The 19,735-nt window shown below is 36.4% G+C and overlaps 1 protein-coding gene across 2 annotated transcripts in view; it reads left to right on the top strand.

The window, feature by feature from the left end:
* NKAIN2 (sodium/potassium transporting ATPase interacting 2) overlaps positions 1-19,735 on the top strand; it is a 514,810-nt gene that overhangs the window by 257,051 nt on the left and 238,024 nt on the right. For both annotated transcript variants that reach the window (XM_014876703.2, XM_088161863.1), the window contains exon 3: positions 14,616-14,696. In XM_014876703.2, the coding sequence (XP_014732189.1) occupies positions 14,616-14,696 (81 nt within the window). The remainder of the gene's footprint in view (positions 1-14,615; positions 14,697-19,735) is intronic.

Here is a 19,735-nt window from a genome sequence, read left to right as displayed (position 1 = left end):
GAACTAAAAACAAGTAAACAAAGAAAAAAAAATCAAAAAAAGAAACAAACAAACAAACAAACAAACAAAAAACATGAAGTTTTTTTTATGTTTTGACAGCCATTACATAAATATGTTCTCATAATTCTTTCTTGCAAAGTCAGTGTGACATTTGACATGGAAAGAAAGAGGGAAGAGATGCCACAGGGCATCATTTAAGGCTGTCCCTTGTCCTCGTTGTAAATTCATCTAGATTTTTTAGAAAGGGCAGTGGTTTCAAATCAGGGGATGGCAACAAACTCTAGGCAAGAGAGCCAGGATGCAGCCATCCACCCAGCAAGTGAGCCACGGTGCTGAGGAAGCAGGCTCTGCTCCTGCTGAGCAAAGGGATGAACCCTGGGGGCTGCTCAGGCCCTTACTCAAGTCATGTCTCTCCTGGCTCAGGCAACTGGCACCTTTGTAGAAGGGAAAGCAAAGGACATTTTTCTTCACACCAGTGGTGAGGGGGAGAGGCAGGAAACCATAATTCAGTGTGGGGAAAGATGGGAGGGCAGAGAACAGAAGCCTCTAGTCCATATATAATTGTGGGTGGTGGGGTGTTGCCTTCTGTCATTTTGCTGCCTTGATTGGCAGTTTTGTTTTGAGAGGCTGAGAGTCTCTTAATGGCTCAAACGTTGATCAATATCTCTATGTAACAGTGGTTTTGGGCTTCTTTTTGTTTTCAATGTGTCCTTTAAACAACATAGAAGTATTTATACCTATGTATTAACAGAAGACTCATCTGGGAGCTATTATCAGCTCATGTGGAAGACACTGCTCATCACACGTTATTAACTGTGGCTACTTGACTGCCTAACACCCACTATCCACAGTACAAGTGCAGTTGAGAAAATGCTTACACATACACTTTTCAAGCACTGGAACAAGAGTCTATTAAAGCTGCAAATGGGGCATCCGAGACCAAGAAACTTCCAAAACTGAGGCTGCCTGTGTGACCTTTATTTAGCCACCTGTGTTTTTGAATTATGCTGCAGTCTTTAATAGTGTGATCAAAAGTGAGCATCTCTTTATTAGTGCACAACATGCTTTTCTGATACTGGTAATGAATAACGTGGTTGCCTTCAGCACCCCAGACTCATTTGCAGCAGAAATTTCTCATCTCTGACATGAGACTAATAACTATTATCCTGCCCAGCCAGTGCTTTAGGAAGGTAATCCATGCTTAAGATGCACTTAGAAGCTACAGTAAGTTCAGCTAGCTTAAGAAAATCCAACAAACAGGTGAATTTGGATGATATTCAGTAAATAAAGCACAAATATGGACTAAGTGAGGAAGGGAAAAAGACATGTTGAACAGCAACATTCGATGAACCTCTATTGTGATACATGAGAAAGAATTAGATGTTGATGTAAATTATTGTGGTAGCTTTTAATCCTTTTCTAAATTTTCCATGACTTTACTTAAACTTGCCTTTGGATGCTTGGAAACATCTGGAAACCTCGTTTATTTTCCTTCTTCTTTATTTTTGTCTGTGCAGGGAATACATTTTTGTGCTTGGATGGAAATATACTTTTGAAATACCCAAGCAATCAGACCAGCAGAATATTCTGATTTAATTCAAGTATTAAATATAAGCCTGAACACTAGCTTGCATAGATACAAGATTTTTCAATGGTCACAAAATTATCTTGTTGATTTTCAGGCAGCAGCAATTAAAAAAATGACATTATTTTCCTATTGGGTGTTTCAGTACTTATTTCCACATACTTGGTGGAGTATGTGCTCTTTCTGGCACTTTGAAATGAAATTTGAGAGCAGGAGAAACCCGTTAAATTTTCATTATACCTTCTAGAATTTGGAATAATTCAGTCTGGTCGCTTAAAAACCCAATGCTTTTCCAAGCACATTTATCAGTTTGTCATGATGTTGTCTCCTGTCATAAAACTGTCATCACAGTCTCTCTGATGTGGCAGTGCTGGGGGCACTGGCAAAGCTTCTTGGCTCAGCTGTGCTCAGATTTTGCATGGCAAGTTGGGTTGCTCCAGTGAAAGTCACATGGCTCTTCTGCCACAATGTGGAAGCTACCATTCCTTTCATTGCTAATGTCATCGAATGCCATCTTGACATCTGGATATATTCCCACCCCATTTGAAGTATCAGCTGTTTATTCCCTCACTGTTAACCTTTCTTACCTTCTTGTAGTTTTTTGAGCTATCATCCTTTCAACAACCTGCTATTTTTACTTTTTCTGAAAAGCTCTGGGAAAAGATCTGTGTAGCACTGAGTGTTTATCAAAATAATGTGTATGCTTTTCCATCTGAGCTGTGCATAGGTCATAATGCCAAGAAAGATATGTAAGAATCAAAGAATCAGAAGAAAAAGTGGGGTTGGGAAAAAAACGAAAACCTGATAAACATTTTACCAAATATCCCTCTAAAAGTGAAACGAAGTTCTGTAATCTGATGTTTCAAGGCAGCTTATTGACCCACAGTCACATCGTTAGTTTTCTTGGCTATATTTTCTCCATCTCCTGATGTTCTTGCATCAGAAAATACGCTGCAATTGATTGTATTTATGGTACATGACAAGTTCATACACATCTTGTACACTGAAAGTCAGTTTAATTCCCTCATCGTATATTTCTCAAGAATTATTTGAAAGACTTGTTTAATTTAAAGCTTAAATAATCTTAGATTCCAATTTGCTGAGTTAGGAGTGTTATAAAAAGAATATGAGGTCTAGTCTTAGACTGAAATAATATCTACTCTGAACAATGATCCTGAAAATAAAACCAACAAATGATGTTTAAATTTCTGTTGGAATTGTATGCCATATCTTTAGGCCAAAGACAAACTAGGGTTATTTTTCTATCTGAGCTCTATGATTTCATATAATCATTTATTTACCTTCCTGTCGATCTAATCCAATTCCATTTGCAAAGATTTCCTGGTTTCAAATTTTTGTAAAATGGAGTGAGTATATATTTTTGCCTTATTTTTTTATCCATTGAATTAGAAACATATGGTGCACAATACTTAAACTATACTCCTACTCTCATTTTATTTGTAGTTGCTTTGTTCATCAGTGTCTTATCTGCTTTTATTCTGTTTCACTCTCAGTACCATATTTTCCTTTGTAAAAGAGATTCAGAAATGGTGATGGCAAGATGGCCATTTTCAGCAAGTGAAAAAAATAGAAAAAAAAAGGGAAAAAAAAAGCACAAAGACACAGTCTATTAGTATCTTCAGCTCTAGCATTTCTTCCTACAAAAGAAATGGCACTTTTGTGGCTATACAGGCTACCCATGTAAAACCTTTTTTTGGCACCTCTGTGTACTGAAATCGTCCAACTAGCTGATAAGCAGGCACCATGCCACCGAAGCAGATGGGCATAGCTGTAGAGAGCCAAAAGACAATGTATGTGCATCAAGTGTGGATGTTGGTGGCAGGCTTCCCAGTCACTGATGTCTTAACGATTAAATGTCTCGAGTTTTTTGCATCTGTAGTTACAGAGATGCCAGCCTTACTGCTGAATGGTGTTTGAAATTTTCTCCTGGTTTCTTTATAAATTATAGGGAATTCTTTGTGAATGCTTGACCTGGAAGAGACTTGGAACAAGAAGATGAGCAGTAAAGGCAACAGTAGCAGCAGCTTTCCCCAGCCCTAAACAGATGCGTGTTCTTGCCCAAAACTAAGTAAACAAAAATTCCAGAAAGTGAAAGCATTTTTCAGGGTATTTGAGATATGCAGAGGAGAGAAGCAACAGGTACTTTAAGAGAAAGAAAACAAAATACTATCACAGATATACATTTACCATAATATTACCAATAAAAGGATTTGGAGGTGACGCTGTGAAAGAAAGACTCTCAAAGGCATGAATAAAGAACATTATGCTTTTCTTTGATCATATCACATTTAGGGAAATAGAATTTGACCATTCTATGTATATTAAAAGGACTGGACCACAACATTATCTGACTTTATCTCTAGTTTCTTCTCAGAATTGCAAAAACCTAGGGCATGGAATGTTTTTTAGCTAATTTTTTTGGATGCAAGTTGAGAGAGAAGGGAAAGGCAGTTTCCCTAATATCATCCAAGGACTTTCTTTGTTTCCTGAGCAATACAGAGAAAACTAGCACACAGAGTCAGATATAAACCTCCTTGAGGAAGGCCCTAATTCATCCAACGAGCAAACAAAGTGTAATGTGTTTTGATGATTTGAGAGAAATCAGAGATTGATTGATTGATTGATAAATAAAATAGTACTTCCTTTGAATATAATATGCAGTCTAGTTTCAGCACAAAATGAATTTGTTTTTAGACAAACACAGTCCTAAATCTCCCTGAAGAAACTAGAAAATTAAGTCCATTTTGTATTTTATCCTCTTTTTGAAAGGGATGTTTGTGTATCTACAGTCATTGTTAAAGCTTCAAATTCCTCTTTTGTTTCATTCAATACCTTCAGGGTTGAAAAAGACTGAAAAAAAAGCACCCTGTTTTATTAAAACATACTGATCTTGCCAAATCAGGCAGTCTTGCCCATCAGATTTGCTGGAAGGGAATAAGGGAACTGGAAGAGTATTCTTTGTCTTCTCTCCCTCTGCTCTGCTCATTAGACTCAGTCTGAGAGCCCTCCCCACAGAAGTGACGCTCTGGCAGGTGTGCACCCCTACACAAGGAAAATGTGTCTCACCCTGTACTCCCCATGCAGTTCCATGAGGCTTGGTGGTGTGCCTCCAGAATTTGGATCCATCCCCTCCAGCTGCCTTAACCTCCTGAGCAGAATTCAGCCTGGCTCCATTGTATGGCTGGCTGTAAACACCCTGCAGATCCAGTTTCTGTGTTATCTCCAAAGAATGGGAAGTGACCTTTGCCGTTGATTGATACTCTCAAAACAGCTACTAGCCTCCAAAACAGAGCTGCCAGCCAGTGGCTTTGAAAGTCTGTGTGCTCCGTTCTGCTACTCTGAAACACTAAGTACCATTTTTTTCCGAAATTTTGGAGTGGTCTAAGGAATTTCTTAAAAATTGTGCTGTGAAAAACAGTTTGGAGAGAGGCAAGAAATAATTTGATGGTCATCATTTATTTTTCCGGTGGTAAATCTTTAGTTAAAGCTATATCTCCTTTGGAATATGAACAATAAAGACCATACTCAAAGCTCTGTGGACTCAACCACCAGGCTCCTCATGATCTTGTCTGTTAAGGCATTAAGCCAAAGAAAACTGAAGAAAGAAAACAATACCTGGGAAGCTGAATAAAAACATCTCAATTTAACAAAAACATATTATTATAAATGGCTTAGTTTTAGTTTTAGCAAGAATTTCAGTATATTCTCTGAGGGAGATGGATTCCCTTTATAAATAGATGTAGTTGGCACTCAAATACTGAGGCATCAATAAACGAATCTAAATAAATGTCAGTAGACTTCTGTTCCTAGCAACAGTAGCTATTGATTTTATTTTTTGCACTCTGTTAAAAATGAACATTGAAAGAATTCTGATTGTCCTGATTTGTATTTTTAATAGAGAATTCAAATGGGAACAGCTGCTAAACGTTCCATTAAAATAAACTGTTCGATGACTGAATTATAATCAAGATTTTTCTTTTTGGGTGTTTCTGAAAAGCCCAGAGACACTAAGGAAACAGTCAATACATGTCTAGCTCCATCAATTGCTAACGTCTGAAGCAAATTACAGCTTCCCACTTTTCCAGTGAGAAGCCCTTCTCGTTAGATTACAGTGAGGATATATGTCTTATGTTTATTTTAGCTGACAAGAAACCTTTCCCTCCTCAGTGCACATTGTCCAGTCCCAATTGGAAGGAGTGAAATATTCCTCCTAAGGGCTGGCCACACAGCAGATTCCACCTAGGACTGCCTCAGGCTGAAAAGGGCCCAGAGAAGGGGTCCCCATCCTGGGTGGAATGCAATGGCAAGGTGAGCACAGCCCTGCAGAGGAGCTGGGTCATCAGTGTGGCCTCTTGAACTGGCATCATCAGCTGAGCCTCTTAGCAAAGTGATCCCTGGACAGGACAATGGCAAGTAGCCAGCAACCTCACTTCTTGGCAAGGGAGTACTCACGTATTCTGCAGAAAAGCAATTACATAATCCTCTTCAGCATGTTTTCAAATATTTCCTAACAACTGAGGCAGACTTGTACATACAAAATCATTCTTCCACCTATCAATTTCATTCTAAATTTGTGGAATTACTTTTATTTTTATTTTTTTCAATTTTGCAGTGTGGTAATACCACAGTAGTATCCACTCTTAGATGAAGCCTTTGTTAAAGCAGTTTATAGTATCCAATGATCTTGTTCATGTTTCCTTTTCATTGATAATTAAATGGTAAAATGTTCTAGGGAGCCACAAGTTACAGTGGAATTTTAGCACAACAATTCCTGCAATTTTCCCTTAAGATTTGTTATTGAAACAAAATATCCATTGAAGGCACTTTGGATTCCGGCAAATGCAATTTCAGCACTGATAATTATGTATTACCTCTGAGGAAATCCAGATCTTGAAATGCTTAGTATTTTAGGAGAGTTCTAGAAGGTGGGGTTTGAAAAATTTTTTTCAAAATATTTCTAGCCGTGTAATTGAAGAACCAAATGGCAAAATCACAATATTTTGGTTTCTTTTTCTTTTCCTATGCCAACTTTAATATAAATTTAACAGCTGATTAGAACTGGTCAAAAAACAATGTCATTTCAAAGCCATTATTTCAAGTTTTTGTATCTTGAACAGCATTGATTTCTACTGCTAGTAGCTCTTGAGGTAGATCCTGGTAGATTAATGTTGGAATTGAAGCAGAAAGGTTAAAAAAGGTTCAAAGCAGTGCTATTTTAAGGTTGACTATTGTGTAAACAGCTTAAGTTATGTCTTGAAATATAGAGATATAACAAGAATTCTGCTACAAAGAAAGCCTTTTGAGTTCTATCTAAATGAGAACTATACTTCTCCTGTTACTTGCATTTAATTAGTAAATTCTAATTTTACAGATTTTATAATCTTTCCTATAAACAAAAGAAACAATACTGAAAAAGTATGGAAATAGCATAAGAGGAAAAATATCAGTCCATCTGTGAATGTGTGTATGTATATTCATGTGTCTGCAGCTGGTTGGATATGTACTGTGCTGCAGTACACTGAGTATTCAGATATTTGAAGTTACTTCCTGCTGATAAATGTTTCACAGCAAAGATGTGATCAAAAGATATACAGGAATTGAATGATGAGTGAAGCCAAACCAATTAAATTTCTACGGCTATGTCAAAAGATCAAATAAATATGTCCTGTTAAAATTTCTGTCTTACTTTACTTTCTTTACACATAAAATAGACTTTTGTTAAAAATCTCAAGAATCGTAACATATTGATGCAGAAGAAGCCTAAATCCCTGCCAAACCGCCCCCCAAAACAAGAAAAAGAAATAAACAAAGAAACAAATCAAAACCAAAACCACCACCACCAACCAAAATCCTCTAACCAAGACAAGAAGAAAAGATTTGAGATGAAAGGAAAAAAATTTCTTTGCTCCCCTTTTAGAGTAAAAATGGCAGAAATATTGTCTTTTTAAAGAAAACTTTTTTTTTAAAGTAACTCCTCAGTTCTAGAATGCTTTCATTTGAGGGTCCAGACTATTTGTAACTCCCTTATTGTAACACAGTAGATTGACTGAACAGTGCTATAGTGCTACAGTGTAAACTAAGTTCTTCTACATTTTGGCCGTTCATCCTTACAGCACCATATTGAAAGAAATTGTTATTATTATTTGTAAGAATAGAGTGACTACACTGAGAAAATGTTATGTATCTTCCTTAGGAAAGCTGTAGGAATGGGCTGATATATCTCCAGAGTTGTTAGTAGTTTCTTGGAATGGAAATTTGTCATTTAATGCTGTGGGTTATATCTTCAGTGGTTTAGTTGGACACCGACTTAGAAGCTGAAGAACAAATGAAAGTGATGCAGTACCAAAAAAAACACCTTTCTCAATCTTTTACACTAAAGCCTTAAGAGCTGTGAATCAAAAAAACCCAGAAATTGACAAATCAGTGTTTCAAGCCTAAGCATTAATGGACCATCAGGAAGTGTAGGATATAGGCAACAGTAGTTCTCAGAACATCTCTTCAGCAGTCCATCAATGATATTTTACCTTGGTGATGTTTACATTACTTTGGTCTTTTTGTTTATGTGGGGAAAAAAATGAGTATATATCTGCACAGTTCAGTGTTACTATCTTATTCTTTATGTCGCCAGTACAAGATTTTTAATGGGCTCTGTGACACTGGGAACTTTGCCTTTGAGAAGTTTGGCTTTTCAAACAGCAAGGGTCGAGTGATCTGTGTCAGACACTGTGAAATGAACTGAGCCCTGAAAGTGCCTTTCCTCTGAATTGAATGTAATGGGAATCTAGATGCTGCTCAGAGGAGGACATCTGCACTGCAGACATCTAAATGTGGGCAGATGGATACTACTCTGACAGTAATGTGCTCTGTAGAAATTCAACTTATTTTATGCAAAAGGAGCTGGAGCCATGTCTTCAGAACAAAAAGCAAATCTCTGCTGTGCTTTCTGTTCTCAGCATGATTCTGGCACAAAGAAGAGGGAACAAAACAGAAGCAGCCAAAAGAAAGAAGCCCAATGAGTCCCACTCAAGCTAGCACTCCCTGGCTATGAGTAGATGAAGGGCTGACTACACATCATATCAATGTACTGGGCTCTGGGCTGTGCCTTTATCCGTTTATGACCTGACCAGAACGTGCCTCAACTTTCCTCCTCCCTTTTATGCATATGAATCCTTCTCATGCACATCAAGGGGGAAATAGAGTTAATATAAAATGAGGGCTTATAACTGAGTTCAAGGAGCTTGAAAGTTTATACATAGCCATGGGGTGTATGGAACCCTCTGGAAAGAAATTTTAAGCAGCATTTGCTCTACATCTGCAAGCACTGATTGCTCAAGAGGAAAAAAAACATGCCAAAAGCAATTTTCTGTTTGGTAGTGACCAGTTCTGATGCACTTGAAAGTTCAGCATCTTTCAGTCAGTCTTGAGAGAGGACACTAATTATTAAAGTGTAATGACAGGGAAATAAAATATAAGACATATTTTTTTTATCTGAGGGAACAAAGGAAAGGAGAAAAAAAATGCATAAATATGTGACTGATGAAAGCCTGAAGAGTCAAGGAATCACAGTGCCAATGGGTAAAAAAAATTCCCTGATAAATACAAGCAGAAACTAGACTATCATTGGAATTTGAGACAGAAAACTACAGCAACTCAAAATGGATGCTCACAGAATCAATTCATATTTGCTTAGAAGCAGCTGCTCACAGGATCAAGGATGGACTCTGATACTATAGCTACGATTAAAAATGAAAAAAATAAAACCTAGCAAGAAATATCTAAGTCTTAATGATAGGAAGAATTTAGCCAAGCAATAGTAGTGGAAGCTGCATGCTGTGTCAATCAACAAGGAATGAAAAAACCCAGAGGATTATGTCATTCTGCAAGAGCTTCTCAGTACCTTCAGGAAAGTCAATGAACACTTATTGAAGTTGAACTGGTCACACAAAGTCCTCTGCTGCCAGGAATATTATTTGTTCTCAAGACTACTGATTTGGTTGGCCCTGAGCTCTCTTCCAGTGAGTCCTGTAGGGAACTGCTGGGCAGGGAAGACTTGCATCTCAATCATTAAAAGCAGAACATGGTCACTCTTTGTGTTAGGTTCCTGAGAGCAGCAGTTTGGCTTAAAACATCTGGTCCTCATGCATTCAGACACTGCATCTGTGCTGGGAGAGAATTTGACTTCAGAGTCCTCTTTGGAGTCAGGCTGTGGTTTCTGATCCTGCTCTGCACTGGAAGCTTCCCACTGATGTGTGGCTCCTGCTGGGTTCTAGAAATGGACTGTCCATGTTGTGCTGCCCATATCCTCATCAGCTCTGCAGGAAAAGCCTCAGGAAATGGGAATAGGAAGGAAAATGCACAGAGCAGATGAAATCAGAGATGGTGCCTACTAAGCAGCCATGTGAAGCCCCACTGTAGACTGATGTCCTTTCTGCTTCAGATGGACTTCTCACAGGGAATGAATCTAGGTGATTCTATCAATTGCGGGCATATGGAAACAAGAGGCAGAGATAGTATATTGATGTCAAGTATTCAGAATTTCACATTTTATTTTATCATATTTAATGGGGAAAGGATAAGTTTGAAAATTGTATTTCTAAGTGATATATCTTCCTAGACTGAGGAAATTAAGGGAAAATAACTTTAGAAGCAAAGATAATTATATTGTGGACAGTTCTTACTGCATTACTGGAAAGAGATGCTCTTCCCAGACATGCTGGGCTCAAGGTAATCTTTGAACAACTCAAGAACTGTTGTCCAGATAGCATAAATAATCACATATTTAATTACTGTGGTAAATGTAGTCTTTAAAATTTTAAAAATTCCTTCAGTTTCTTTTTCCTGAATGTAGCACAGAAGGATCCTGGGGAATATTTTCAGATTTTGAAGAATCTGAAAGCAAAATTGTATACAATTCTAAAAATAAAATAAATAGCAAATCATTAATCACAAGAACAATTCAATTGCTTTGAATTGCACAATGTTGGTCTTGGCCCATGTGTCCCTCAGACAAATGTGTTTGTAACTGACTCACATATCAGAAAAGAATTTAGGAGCAGTGTAAGAGAAAAGCTATGTAAAGTTATGTGGGAAAAAAAATAATGCTTTAATTTAAAATAATCATAGCTATCAGAATTCCTGACTATTTATGGTTGAAAGGTATGGGACATATTTCTCCTTCAGGCAGTGTGACAAGAGTATTAGATGTGAGATCTGGTGACTATGTTTATATCAAAGGCAGCTACCTGAACCTTTTCTTCTTGTGACCTTGTGATCATTTTTCCATTTGGCCTAGGTATTAAGTGAAGTGATTTAATTTCTTTCAACTTCAGTTTCCCTGTTAGTAAACTGGAGATATTGTGACTTAGCCAACTTTGACGGAAGCATGAAGAGAAATGCATAGGTTCTCAGTACTGGTACAAATATTTTAATATCTCAGTTTTCCATTCCCCAAGAAAATATACATCTTATATTAATTTGTCATGATTTATACACTGTATCAATAAATCATAAAGTAACTAATTCTTCTCAAAGTTCTTTGCAGAGGATTAGAAATTCATGTTAAAATTCAAGTCTTCAGTCTTAACCTTCTAGTTATACTTCTTTCCAGTGTGGATCTCCATGAAAATAGTAAGCTTCATTGTCATTGCTGTTCCCCTTCTCAATATCTCCTGCTTGGTCAAGTGTGTATTCATCAAAGTTCTTGTTTTGCTGTTATGTGACTGCTGGTGGCTTCTGTCAGATAATGCAGCTGTCTTGAACTCCCACATACAAGAAAAAAATACAGCTATAGCCCTTTGAAGAACTCTTAACAAAATGTGCTTCTAATTAGATACATATAATAGAGAGTGTCAGAGGGATTTGTTCACTGTCACAGACCTTCAGTGCTGAATTTCTTCAACAATTTGCTGAAGCACATAGAAAATAAGAGGCATCTATGACTGCATGTGATGCAGAGATAAGAGATGTGCCACATCTGAAATTTCTGAAATAAGAAGCAATGGGAAGCAGAAACATCCTTGTATTTCAAGACAACTAAACTCAGTGTTTATCCACAGAATTCAGGCAACAAGCACTTAATACAACATTTCAAAAGGAAGAAGTTTAAAATATACTTTAAAAATACCTTTTTAGCCTTATCTATAATCCAATAACAAGAGATTCTTGTTTAGAGAGTGTATCTAAATGGCAGATAAATGTGTCAGTTTTTTGGTGATAAACTTGGCAGTGAAAAAGAAAAGTTTTGTTTCTTCATGTAACTGCACAAGCAGTTCCAAAGTTATTTGGAGTCTTCTGTTGAATTTCTTGTGCATACTGAGCTTTTAAATCAGCTGTTGCTTACACCCAAAAGGATATGGTGTGCTATGAACAGCTGACCTAATGAAACCTAGTTTCCAGTGTCTCTCTCTCACATTTTTTCCACCTTCATGTTGACAGATAAATTATGATCTTGTAAGACTTTCTCTGTATAAGGACTTAATAGTGTCTATTCCCATTTGTACCCCCAATTTCCTGAAACTTTTGTGGATATAGTATCTTTGAATCTTCTTTCTTTTGTTCAATTTGCTTAAAATTGTTCTGGAGCATAAAAAATGTTTCAAGGCAACAGAAATGGCACATTTCACATCTTTGAGAAACCAATCTAAATGTAGTATTTAAAATTTTTACTTTAAAAAGTCCAGTTATCTTCATGTGTCAGGAGTATGTTTATTATCTACATGAGAATATATAACATTAAAGTATTATAATAATTGGCAAAAAACAGCAAGGTAAAGTGCTGCAAAGTTGGTTAACAAAGCCAAATTAAGGTTACTGAATCTAAATTAATGTTTTCTTCTCTTGTTTTCTAGTTATAAAGCTCCATGTTACATGTGAAGAGGGGTGTACTGTGAGAAAGCTACAGGAAAATGAAATGCTTATTATGTTTAATGTCTCAAAGTTTTGTTTAAAAAAATGGAGTTTGTTAAGGCTCTCCAGCTGAACTAAGTTCCTATTTTCCAAAGTTTTATTAGCATCCCACATTCAAAGTGTAGATGTGGATTAGCTGAGCCATCTCTGGAGGTATTCTGACATCAACTGGATAAATCCCTGCAAAACTTGATCCATGCTAGCTGTGCTTTGAGCAGAGATTGGACCAGGTGACCTCCAGAGAGTTCTCCTGACCTAAATAAATCTGTCATCTGTGACCAGAAAGAGCTGACTTATAAAGTATATGTAATCTGTATTCTTTAAATCTCCTGAAATTATTTCAGTATAAAGCAATTCAAGCATTTATAGCTGTGTTAGCTTCCATTAAATCAAAACTATTTTTATCATAACTTTTTAAAATCTGAACATGATTTAACTAATAGCTAGGCTGTCTGGAAATTATTTTGTTGTCTATAAAAATAAGAAATTGGAACAGGTCTAAATTTGAGTCATATTGGATATAGTCTCACTTTAGATCCTCGGAAATGGCAGAATTGTTTTATTTTCACATTATCTAGAAGATTAGGTTGAAAATGCCATATTGAATAATAGACAGTGTGATGCAGAACATCACTTGCAAGAGAAATGCAAGAAGAATCTTGCATATGTCGTTACTGAATGAAGAGAAAGAGATTGTCATTCATGACAATCTTGTCTTTTTTGGTATGGAATGGATAGTACACAGTTCAAAATATACTCTGCTTATTCAGAATGTGAACACATGGAGGTGTGCAGAAAATTGTGCTTCCTGATTTGGAAAAGGAGCTATCAATATGTAATCAGTATGGTTTGGAGAAGAGGCTGCAAGACATGAAGAGTAAGTCTGTAAACACTTGTGAGAAGTGGGGTGGTGTACAAAAGGAGAAAGCAGCTCTCAGCTATAGCAGGTAGGGAATGGTGTCCTATCGCTGTCGTATCTCACATGTATACAAGGCCTTGTGGAATGAAATAAAAGACATGCAAAACTGAATTGTGAGCTAGAGGATGACTACAGCAGCCATCAGAAAAGCATTTGAAGATCCTGAAGTTTATTAGATGGTGGAATAATTTGTCAAGGGAAGTTCTCAAATACAAACACTAGATAAGAGTAGCAACAGCAGGTCAAACTTTATTATACAGGATCCTCCAGCATTACAGCAGGGAAATGTACTTTCCAGTCCTAGCACATAAGGTCTTATGAATACAAAACAGAAGCAGAATAGTGGACAGAAGTTGAGAAAAAATGTATTCCATTACTCAAATCAGATACATGAATAAGATGTTTGGCAACTACCAATGAACGGATATTGTTTAAATATGAACTCTTCTCCTATACACTCTAAGACAAAATGAAAGAAAATTAAAGTAATATTTGAAAACCCCAAAGAAACTGGCAATTTAAAGTGAAGTCTGCCTCTTGAAGATGTTGAATAATTATGAACCGTGCTTTGTAAGGTCACAAAATAAATTGTGGCAGGGCTCATGAACAAATTCCCCCATATTTTGTAGAAATACTGCAAAAAATAGATAGATAGATAGATAGATAGATAGATAGATAGATAGATAGACAGACATATATTCTTTAGGTTATATATATATGCTTGATTTCCTGAGACTAAATCTGAAGTGTTGAAAAGATCCAGTGCTAGTTCAATTAGGCTGTTATTTAGTAAGTTATATATGAATGATCAGTTCTGCACTTATAATTAATACAATAATATAATAACTACTAATAATAACTTTGATATTACATGCCTCTCCATTGTAGCATTACCCATTAGAACAAAAAGAAAGAGATACAGATTAGTCTCAAATTAAAATGTAATATTTATCAACTGTCTCCTGAGATGCAGGTTTTCTGGTATGACTGAGAACTCACTAGGTCACTCAACACTGTGTCAGGGAAAGGGAAGGATTTATTTGTGATTCTCTCTTATGTGTAACATTTTTATTCATAGGCACCATACATATAATCTGGTTTTGTCTTGGATTGAGCTAATGAACTAAGTTTAACTCAGTTGGGAGTGGAATTGTTAATTCTGTGTTTCTCTCTTCCTCCCTGCAGTATGCTATCTGGCTGGTCCTTTGGGTTACATGGAACGTGTTTGTTATCTGCTTCTATTTGGAGGCTGGAGACCTTTCAAAGGTAATTTACCACTGGATACATTTAAGCCATCAACTCTTAACATGCCCCAGGCTGTGCTCTTTTTTGCTCATTCTTTTAGTGTTACCTAAATGAATGTTCTAGTATGATGTAAATTTGGAGTACTCTGGGTATGTTAGAAACTTTTAAAGCAGACAGTAATGAGCATATACATTCTGATGCCCACAACAATAATTGTATATATTCTTTAAAAGAAAATCACCTCTTTTTGTTCCCCTCAGTAGTCCTGCAATGCAAATTTCACCCATGCGAGAGACATTAATTAATGATTTCATGAATACAAAACATTGCCATCTCAGGGACAAACAAATATTTATTGTACCTTTAATCTTGCTGTTACTTAGCTGGATTCCTTTCAGGGGTCTTACACATAGTATAATAGTTGTAAAAGAAGGGGTCCTTCATTAAATTAAGATGTAAACTGAGGTGCCAGAACAGATTGCCATTTGGCTTCATCAGTGTTTTTTAAACTTGTTTTTCCGGTGCAGTTGTTTTCCTTGAACACTTATACACAGTAAAAATCCATAGGAAAAATATAAGAATGACATATTTATAGAGTTTTATTGGCAGTGTGATAAGACATAAATGGCAATTGGCCTCAAACCTCAAACTCCCAATTTCTAAGGTGTTCACGGAAAGCTGGCAATTTGTGGAATAAGATTAGCAGTGGCAACAACTTTTTTTAAGGGCAATATGCTTCAACCGAGTCTAGATATTGCTGAATTATGCTCACAGTGCTATGAACTGACCATTAAGGAGAATCCCTTGTGTCAACTATATCACATTCTCTTCTTGACTCAGATTTTAATTTTTGTACCTGATTATAGGGAGTTTAGCTCACCTTTAAATTAAAGATGTAATCCTCTGATCCTTTGTGAGTTACTGATACCTTATTATGCAGAAGGTTAAACACAATTATTGGAAGAATAAATGAGGCACAGATACTTCCTTGCTGTTGTTTCTTTCAAATCACCCCCAAAGTACAAACTACTAGAGACAAGGTATTTCATCCCCATGTATTCTTTTTCTTCAAAAGCTGCTGACTTCAAAAGGATCAGAATTTCATTTCCTGAGGGTGTAAAGTAATTTTCTGCAGGTAAAATGTTGCACTTTTCTGGTTTTATGCTTTCAGACAGGCCCAATATCATTAAAAGCTTGGCAAAAATATAGAAAATAAAAGAACTTGCATGTATTATCTTTTATTTGGTCAAAATTCTTTCTTTGTTGCCAGGATAACTATCATATATAACAAACCTGGAAGGTGTTGTACAGTTATACTCAACCCAATCCACTCTCTTGCCACCTGCTTGTTTCAGCCACCTGCATTCCAAAATTTGTAAATGTTGGGATGCTTATCTTGCCTTGGCAAGTGAATGGGGGTGGGAAAAAATGAAGAAAGGAGAAGTAGCTGTTTGAGCACTGGGTATAAAAACAGTGTAAGAACACTACTAAGTGCTAGTTGGAATAAAAATGGGCCACAAACAGTATTTAACATTGAAATTATTTTTTTCTGAAGTCTAGAATTCATCATCTGGAATGTTTCCTAAACAACAGTAGGGTTCAGGTCTATATTTGAATGTAGTTTAATCTTTTATTTGGTCTCTAGAGATATTATTTGCTCCAGTGATACGATCTGCCTTGAAAAACCAAGTAGAGTATATTCTTTCCACTTCAGCTGGCTTTCAGAGCACCAGAGTTGGTAAAGAGAGGGAGAAAAAGAAAAATTCTGAGAAAAATGGATTGTAAAACATGGTAAAGATCACCTCTACCTACAAAAGATCTAATTCACTTGTGGGGCATCATTCCCTTCTCCTTTTCAACTCAAATGGTATGTCAAGACTTTCCCACATGGGAAATATTCTAGAAGATCTATCACTTGGAAATACATCTAATGCAAAGATACCCAACTGTTCGTGTTGATATAATGTACCCCTCCATTCTAGACCCTTTAGAGGCTCTGGCTATTTTACATATATAGAGATGTAGGTATCTTAGAGAATAGATAATTTCAAGTATAATATTTCTCAGGCATATTCATAAATCTTGCACTGAATCTTCTCTATTATTTATATTTTCATCTAGGAATAACTGCAATTTTAAATCTTTGGTGGTAAACCTGGATATTTTCTTTGTTTGAATGGCACGTAGAACCTTGAGAAAAGCTCTGGGTCTGAACTGGTTTTAAATAGAGAATGAAAAACAGCCTTTAGGCAAGTACCAGAGGGATGCCTCTGAGGTTGTAAACCATGAGAGAGAATCTGTGCAGCACAGCTTTAAGAATTGATAGGTTAAAATTACAGCCTAATAATAGTTCAGATGGGTATAGTTTATTTTTATATGTATTATTTATAGCTTGCTACCAAATAAAATAAAAAATAAGGCTGATGTTTTTTCCCAAAGTTTTGAGAAAGCTTTTATTCTATGTGTGGAACAATTTTTCTATCATCACCTGCTGAGACAATGAAGAGGACATATTTCAATTGTTAATATACTTATTTTACTTGTGGGGTGGAGGTCATGACATTTTTACAGTTTCTCCTTGTTATACTGAAATAGGCCTGTAAAAACTCAGAAATATTTAGAATGAAACAACGAGATATTAATCTCTAAAGAGACTGAAGAGATTCAAGGGCTATTTGTGGACATCTGTGTAAATCTGTTTGCATTATACACCATTACAATCATAGGTATCTTGTGAAAAATGGTGTCACACTAAGCATTTTCTGTCCTTGAGGTACAGTTATCTTTGCTGAAACTATCACAGCAAGATGGAATATTTATGGCTTTGTAAGAAAGGTTTGTAACAAAGAAGAAGTAAAATCACTTGTTCTTAACCTTGATTTGTATGTGCATCTGTGAATAAATGCTTAGAAAACCCACTTCTCAGACTTACTTTTTGCTTCAAAAATATTTAATTAGTCTGTGTGTTGTTTTGATTGCTGGTGACTGCCATACTCTATAAGGAGGACGTTAAGGTGTCAGAACTGGTAATATTTATTTTGATATGTGGCTGAGCAAATGTAGCACATAAAAAGCGTAACTTCTTATCTTGAATGAGGCACATCTGAAGTACAGTAGTGAAACAAAGAAAAAAAAAGGAAAACATAATAGAAAGCATTTCTGAGGAAATGTAATATTCCTGTGATTTTTTTAAAGCCAGGAAAGTACACAAGGAGACAGATTCAGCTATCTCAGAACAAGAACAGAAAATACTCATGTGATTAAGAACAGCACTCTTGATTCAAGGCATTTGAAAGCTTGCCCTAATGATGTCTAATGATACCACAAGCAGAAAATAAGCAGAATGAGAACTATCATACTCCCATTTTTGGTTTTGAAATCAGTAAACATTTTTTGCTGAAAGAAACCCTTTCCTGAGGTTGCACTGGTCCCATGGCAAGCGTGGGAGTGGAAATGCTGTCGTGGTCAGTTGCTGGAACTCAAGGCAGAGGCTGGGTTTGGGGTGCTGAACAAGGGGGACCAGCTGGGCCTCAGGGTCCAAAGCAGCTCTTGCTGCAGAGTCCCATCCTTGAGTCAGTACCTCTGGGTCTCGTTGCATCCAGTTCTATTCGTGTGACCAGATCCAAGAGTTCTCCTCTCACTGGCTGAGCTGGAATCACCTGGCTGAGCTCTGGAATCACTTTACTGTAGTCCCCAGTGTACTATGTGAATATGACCAAGAGTATGTTTCTGAAAATCTCATTTTAACTGTCAAAATTTGCTTAGTTTCTATTTTTGTGGCATTTTTGACATCTTTTTTATTTAAACCTAATAATATACAAAATTTACATTTACTATACTAAGTCGTTAAGTTGTACTTATTTATTTTTGACACAAAAATTAGGTGTTTGAAAGTCAAAAACTCTGGCGTCAAGAAATGCCAGAATTAAGATTACTTGACTAAGCGTGATTTAGATCTCTTGTACATTGACTTTTACATACCTTTTAATTATGAAGTCACAAGTGTATATTTTTCTTTAATCTCTGTGCCACATAGCCTATTTCAGAGATGAAGTTTTGGCAATTGAATGAGGCTGCCATACTGGATCTTACTCCATATACTGCAGCAGCCAGAAAAAGCTTAATAACAAATATAAATGTAAATACTGTACTTCAATTCTGATCTGAAAACATGTGGAATAAGAAATGAAAGGTTAGGTACAGAACTCTGGTACCTATGATCTCTGAGCACAGAAGTGATATTGTGAACATAGATCACTAGGTGCATTCAAACTGTGGTTCCTCATTGCTCATTGTGCAGGTCTGAGCAACTGTTCTTAATTAAAAAAAAAAAAAAGTTTTTTCTGCATTCAAATCATGTTACTTCCTTTCCTCTATTGCACTATACTGCAACGGGGGAACATGAAAGAATAAGGTTTAAAAAATGCACTTATTTAAAATTGAAATTGTTAGATATAATACAAAGAACTGAATTTGCTGTAGTTATTAAAATGTAAACTAAAGGAAAACATGTAATCCGGTTGTTTTCTGTCAGAAGTTTTAAGAGAAATTAAAGGTTTCTGAAGGCATTCTCTCCTCCCCACCACAAATAACTGGAAATATAAGATAACTTAGACTTACAAAATCACAGACTTATTCATGCTGGAAGAGGTCTCTCAAGGTCACTTAATCCAGTCTCTTGCTCAGAGCAGCACCAACTTAGAAGTTCTATCATGTTTCCCAGAGTTTTAGCCAGTCAAGTGTTAGAAGTCTTCAAGGATGGAAGTTTCACAACTTCTTCATTTCTTAACCATTCTCACTGTGAAAAATTTTCTCCTGCTATGCAGCTGAAATTTCAATTGCTGCAATCTGTGACATTGCCTCTTGTTCTTTCATTGTCTGCCTCTGAGAAGAGTCGTGCTCCACCTTTTCTAGCATTCCCTTTACGCCTAAGTGAAGCCAAGTACTTTGGCTTTCTCTTTGTTCTTTCTGTAGTTTACTTCCAATTTCCAACCACAGATAGTTTGTTGCATCTCACTAGAAAAAAGCTAATTATCTTGTAATAAATAATCAATTCACTT

Source organism: Sturnus vulgaris, chromosome 3 (assembly GCF_052056855.1).
Source record: "Sturnus vulgaris isolate bStuVul1 chromosome 3, bStuVul1.hap1, whole genome shotgun sequence".
Classification (NCBI taxonomy): domain Eukaryota; kingdom Metazoa; phylum Chordata; class Aves; order Passeriformes; family Sturnidae; genus Sturnus; species Sturnus vulgaris.
The sequence above is the reverse complement of the archived record's forward strand: the minus strand, read 5'-3'. Positions and strand labels throughout refer to the sequence as shown.